The sequence below is a fragment of the Rhinopithecus bieti genome, unplaced genomic scaffold (genome assembly GCF_001698545.2).
Source record: "Rhinopithecus bieti isolate Rb0 unplaced genomic scaffold, ASM169854v2 scaffold_19285, whole genome shotgun sequence".
Classification (NCBI taxonomy): Eukaryota; Metazoa; Chordata; class Mammalia; order Primates; family Cercopithecidae; genus Rhinopithecus; species Rhinopithecus bieti.
In genome coordinates this window covers 138,020-144,915 of record NW_016809495.1, presented here as the reverse complement: position 1 = coordinate 144,915, position 6,896 = coordinate 138,020, and the positions used below count along the sequence as shown (strand labels likewise).

At 35.5% G+C, this 6,896-nt stretch overlaps 1 protein-coding gene across 1 annotated transcript in view; it reads right to left on the bottom strand.

The window, feature by feature from the left end:
* Nucleotides 1–6,896, bottom strand: part of MDGA2 (MAM domain containing glycosylphosphatidylinositol anchor 2) — a 391,758-nt gene that overhangs the window by 301,344 nt on the left and 83,518 nt on the right. The window contains exon 3 of the mRNA XM_017889604.1: nucleotides 2,342–2,474. Coding sequence (XP_017745093.1) covers nucleotides 2,342–2,474 — 133 coding nt within the window. The remainder of the gene's footprint in view (nucleotides 1–2,341; nucleotides 2,475–6,896) is intronic.

The following is a 6,896-nucleotide window of genomic DNA, read 5'->3' as shown; positions in this document are numbered from 1 at the left end:
AAATCTGTTTATGTTGCTGTAGTTATAAAAATAAACTGAGATAAAAAACACTAAAGACTTTAAAAATTAATAAGGCACTGCTAAAGTGCAAGGTGGTAACTTAAGTAATAATATATCTCAGTGTTTTTTTTCTTCTTCATTCCAGAGTAATGCTTTTATTCATCCCATAGGTCATACTTTCATTTTATTTTTAATTTTCTCTCTGGATCATATATATTTCAAAAAAAATCAAAGAAGCTAAGAAAAACAAAATTAGTTATAAGGCACAATGCATTTCATGCCAAGAAGAATAACATAATTACAACCAGTTCTTATATGTTAACCTGTTTATTCTTATTTCTCAATATCCAATTTCCCCTTTTTTAAGACAGATGTTATTAACTTTTATAAGTCCCAAGTCCACTAAGATTTTATATTTCTATTTTTTTCTGCAACATAACTTCCATCAACTTTTTTTTTTTTTTTTTTTTGAGACAGAGTCTCGCTCTGTTGCCCAGGCTGGAGTGCAGTGGCACTATCTCGACTCACTGCAACCTCCACCTCCCAGGTTCATGCCATTCTCCTGCCTCAGCCTCCTGAGTAGCTGGGACTACAGGCACCCGCCACCATGCTCGGCTAATTTTTTTGTATTTTTAGTAGAGACGGAGTTTCACCTTGTTAGCCAGGATGGTCTCGATCTCCTGACCTCGTGATCTGCCCACCTCGGCCTCCCAAAGTGCTGGGATTACAGGCGTGAGCCACCTCGCCCTGCCTCCATCAACAATTTCCTATGATTATTGATACAGTTTAATTTTCTCTCATTGTTCTTGTACTTTAATGACTTTTAACTGATATGAAGTAGAGTATTCTCTAGTTTAAGACAATTTAAATCTTAGCCAAAATCAGTGTTCCTATCATTGCTGAACCATAGGAGGGTCCCAATAAGTTTGATGAATAGAAAAATTAGTGTATAAATGCATGAACATTTCGAAATCTTGGCAACTTGATGGAACATATGTTGATGAACCAATGCCGTAGCTGACTTTTTAAAATATATTTTACAATAAAGTCCTAAGTTTAATCTTTTTACCAACTGAGTTGGTTGGATTTGCTGACCAGCTCTTTGTTGGAAGAACTAGTAAAGTGTGTTCTACATGCTTTGTTTGTATCCACTCTAATTCTTTCTACAACTTCATGAATTTATGAGGAAATCAGACAAAGAAGAGTTAGGTGACTTGCTCGACAAGGTGCGAAAGCTAGTAAGTGGCACAAGCAGAGTCTAGACTCAGACACAAAAAAGCCCACACTTTTAGAGATTTTGTTAATGGGAAAGGGGTCTTTAAAAATCTTTAGTTTAATATAGTTACTTAAAAGTAAAATTTATATTAATTGACACAAAAGTTGGAGTTTCTCAAGAACAGTTCAAATTTTAATTTATTAAGTTGATTGTTTAAGCACAATCATAAAAAATATGTTTTACTCACATACTCTCTCTTTGCTCTTTCATGTATCAATTTCTTTTTAATATGTTTACCATTATTCTGGGGTCTATATTATTGAACAAAGGCTAACTTAAGTTTCAATCCTATTAATGCTTTAACTTTTTTTGTTTGTTTGTTTGAGACGGAGTTTTGCTCTTGTTGCCCAGGTTGGAGTGCAATGGCGCGATCTTGGTTCACCGCGACTTCCGCCTCCCTGGTTCAAGCGATTCTCCTGCCTCAACCTCACGAGTAGCTGGGATTACAGGCGCCCACCACCATGCCCAGCTAAGTTTTGTATTTTTAGTAGAAACAGGGTCTCGCCATGTTGGCCAGGCTAGTCTTGAACTCCTGACCTCGGGTGATCCACCCGCCTCGGCCTCCCAAAGTGCTGGGGATTACAGGAGTGAGCCACCGTGCCCAGCCATTTTCTACAAAAATACTGCTCTAAAAACATCTATCTGAAATTACCTATTAGTTTTCTTGACTTGACACAAAGTAAAAGAAAGATTATTTTACTTAACTCTGAAAGCACAAAACTCATTTAGCAACTTCAATCATGAATTTTTATATGAAGAATGTAGTATTTCTCAAGAATATTTTTGAACAGGATATATGCTCATTAGTGACATTTTAGAATGCAATACTTTAAAGAGCTATAATATTGTATGTTATACATGTAAACATATTACATGGAATGTATTACAATGATATTTTACTGTGTCCATGTATGAAGCTTTTCAGATATCCCAGGATTTTCTGGGAATAAAGTTGCTTATTCCTACATACACCATAGAAATAATTTGGTCTTTAAAAAGTTAAAGAGAGTTTTTTAACATTAGTCGTAGATCAGATACATGTAACATATGGAGATAATTCCATACCTGTTTTATTGGACAGTCTAAATGACACCATCTTATCAGGAATATTACATACGTTCCTCACTGAAGCAATGCAGCTATAATTAGCATAGTCCTGAGGTCGAAGATTCTTTAGTTTTAAGATCTTTGTTTCACCCTGAAAATGTAAAAAAAAAACATGTCATTAGAAAAAGCCAACACAACCAGAATGAATGAAACATCACATTACATTGCATTAAATCATATTATTATAAGAATATGACAGGTTGTCTTTTTTTAAGGGAAATGCCCTAACTTTAAAATAAGTTATATGAACTAACTTTAAAATAACACTGCTTTTAAAAATAATACTGTAATATTAAGTATGCCTGGAGATAAAAACTAACAGACTACAATGAAAATTCATAACATTTTCTTTGCAAACTAGTTTCCTTAGGGGAAAAGTCTATTTCTGGTGGTAGTTATGCAAATTATTATACAAGGATCAGAACAGTGTACTTAATAATGGAGTGCATTCAACAAACACTGCAATCTATTCAGACATTGACGTGAGAAGACAAAACAAAAGAATCTGAAGAAGAGCCAACAAATGAAACACAATTGTCGGAACAAAGTTAATTAAGTAAATCTAATGATAGATAATTAAATTTATAAACATAAATATTTTGTATATGGAGCAATGACAGGTGACAGATCTAAAACTGAAGGAAAGAAGCATTCATGAGTGTTTCTATATTATTATTGTTCTTGTTATTTCATGTTCAAGAGTTTAAGGGCTAACCCTCCAGGTAAATCTGCACAACTGTAGATAGATGCAAATCAAGCAAGTGGCCAGAAGTATCTAACAAACTCTTGATGAGCTAAGAAAAACTTTGTAAAAACATTGAATTGAAATTGCTGAAGGGAAAAAAAGAACATACAACAAAATTTAGTCTCCTGCTCAATTCAAATTAGGTCCCCTGGACTTTCTTTGCCTTCTAAAGTCATTAATGCATTATCTCAAAACAGTTCTTCTTGTAAATAACTTACTTATTTTGATGGCAAAACAGTGTCCCAATGATTTTATAGTATTAGGGATACTATAAAAATACAAAATGTTAATTTTTTTCCAGATAATGTGTGTATGGAACAATGTGTTTCATCACTTTACCTGGGTAACGTGTCGAGTTCTAAAACTTGTAATACTTTCATACGTTACTGAGGAGGACTGGAACACTTAGTGACTTACTACATAAAAACACTGCTGTTCATTTGCAAGAAAGCTTACCCAGACATAGGCACACAGTTTTGCAAATGTGTCAAATGAATCTCTATTCTCGTGTGCATGGAATTGTGGTCATAAGTATTTTCATTCACTGTCCAAATTCAGTCTTAAATCAGTCAGTCCTTTAGCATTTCCCTCAGTGGTATATATATTAAAAAAAGAAAATCTACCTTTCAATTTTGTTTAGAGGAAACACTGAATTTTAACATACAAAAGAAAATAAATGTCTATGCGTTTCTAGAGTTTATATATAAAACTATTATCTTGCATTACAGAATTCCCATACATGATATAAAATGCCTAGAAAATGTGCTTAGCTAGAAAGAATAGTTGAAAGAAAATGATACGCTAGAATTAGTCAACTCATAATTTTTGAATAAAGTGATACATCTTACCTCTCCTACCTTTGTCACACTTATTGCTCGAATTTCTTTGCTTTTATTTCTCCTCTCTATATGACAAGTGTTATTCCTTGGAATTCTACTTGTTCCATAGTTCACCTCACTTTATAACATTTCATTAGGTGGCATTATCCTTGCTGGTGAATTTCTACTACAAGTTCTATTTCTTGCCCCACTCCAAAGTCTGAGCCCCCATTCCAGAATTCTCCCTTAAGTTTCAGATACACATAACAAATGTTTGTCAATATGTCCATTCTGATGCTTCAGACACATCTAAACTCAACATATCCTAAACTGAACTTCAAATCTGTTCCTTTAAACTTACTCCTATTTCTGTAATAATTGTAATTTACACCTCAGCAGTTTAGACCTTATTAGTAAAGTACATTACCTTTCTTTGGAATATCCACTGTATCTTATACTATGACCTATACTTGTAACTCACTATTTAGTGTTTGCTTATGAGTTATCATTTGATGTGTTGAGTTGTGTTCTTTAACTGAATCGTAAGCCCCCTAGGGGCAGAGGTATCCTGTATGTCCCACAACAGCTAACAGAAAGCATTTCCTATCTATAACTTAATAAATATTTGCATTAACAAGACATACTTAAATTTTAGTCTTTCTGACAGGAAGACCATTTGACCCAGCCATACTATTATTACTAGGTATATACCCAAAGGAATATAAATCATTATATTACACAGATACATGCACACATGTTTATTGCAACACTATTCACAATAGCAAAGACGTGGAATCAACCTAAATGCCCATCATGTTAGAGACTGGATAAAGAAAATGTGGTACACATACACCATGGAATACTATGCAGCCACAAACACACAAAAATGAAATCATGTCCTTTGCAGGAACATGGATGGAGCTGGAGAACATTATCCTTAGCAAACTAATGCAGTTAAAGAAAACCAAATACCACATGTTCTCACTTATAAGTGGGAGCTAAATGATGAGAACACACAGACACATAAAGGGGAAATCACACACACTGGGGCCTATTGGAGGGTAGACGCTAGAAGCAGGGACAGGATCAGGAAAAATAACTAATGAATACTAGGCTTAATACCTGGGTGATGAAATAACCTGTACAACAAACCCCTATGAACACGTTTACCTCCCAAGTAGCTGAGATTACAGGTGTGCGCCATCATGCCCGGCTAATTTTTATATTTTTAGTAGAGATGGGGTTTTACCATGTTGGCCAGGCTGGTCTTGAACTCCTGACCTCAAGTGACCCGCCTGCCTCGGCCTCCCAAAGTGCTGGGATTACAGGCATGAGCCTCTGTATCCGGCCCACAATGATTTTATAATAATAAAAGATACAAAACATAAAATCTATCTATACAAATTAGACATCTTCATTCTTCCTCATTAAACAACTCTGCCCTTAGCTTATGTCTGCTGTACTTCTTATATTATCCTCATTACTTTATAATTTTTTGCCCCTTTTACAAATATTGTCATACTAATAATCAGCTGGAAACTGAGTTTTTCACTGTAATGTTTCTATATTTAAATATTTTTACTTGAACTACTAAAACCTGTACATGGCCAAACTGTCTCCATGTTCCCTGTAAAACATAAAAATCATATCAAGGAAACTCAATGATTTTAAATGTTATCTTGCCATGGCATGTCCTATCTCACACTTTAAGAAATAGTCAGTTGGTTACTTTAAATTAACTAAAAACAAGGAGGGGCTGAACTCCTCTAATGTTCTGTTTCTTGATCTTCAAGCTACTACAAGGGGTGTGATCTCTCTAAAAACTCATCAACCTGTACACTTATGTTTCATGTGCTTTTCTACACATATATTTCAATAAAAGTTTATGTAAAATTAACTATAGTCTTATTTCAACAAACAGACAATCATTTAGTACATACTCTGTGCCAATTCCCTTTTGAATGCTGGGAACACAGTGGAAAGAACATGGAGCATATGTGTGAAACAATAAATGTCTACACAAATACAGAGGATGATTAAAAAGAGTATTAAATACTACCAAAGAAATCAAACAAGAGAATAGATAGAGAGAAATGAAGACGTAGTAAGCTACTTCAGATGGAACAGACTGGAAAGCAGCTCTCATTAGGTCTTACTTGAGTTGAAAGTTGAAGGGCTAGAAATACACTGGAGAGATGAGTGATACAGAATGACACTGGGACCCACAACCGTGGAGACCCTGACACAGCAGTAAGGTTGGCATGTTGGAGAGCTAGAAAGAAAATTAGGCCGGGCACGGTGGCTCAAGCCTGTAATCCCAGCACTTTGGGAGGCCGAGACGGGCGGATCACGAGGTCAGGAGATCAAGACCATCCCGGCTAACCTGGTGAAACCCCGTCTCTACTAAAAAATACAAGAAACTAGCCGGGCGAGGTGGCGGGCGCCTGTAGTCCCAGCTACTCGGGAGGCTGAGGCAGGAGAATGGCGTAAACCCGGGAGGCGGAGCTTGCAGTGAGCTGAGATCCGGCCACTGCACTCCAGCCTGGGAGACAGAGCGAGACTCCGTTTCAAAAAAAAAAAAAAAAAGAAAAGAAAAGAAAAGAAAATTAATGTGACTGGAGTGCAGTACAATAAAGAACATAAAATGAGGTAAGATTTCAAAGCTTGGAAAAGGTCATATTAGATGGGCCATGATCGCAGATTTGTATTTATTCTAAAATTACTTATTCTGTGTTTAATGCTACTAATGTCTTCCTCCTAATTTTTTCCACCAAGGATTGCTTTCTCCTCTTGGAAAATACTTTAAACTTGATTTCCACCATCCCTAATTCTCCATTTCACCAAGCAACTCTACTCTCCAGTCCTTTTGAAAATTATCTGACAGTCACTATTTCAAGAAAGAGTTTTCTTTTTCTTTCTTTCTTTCTTTCTTTCTTTCTTTCTTTCTTTC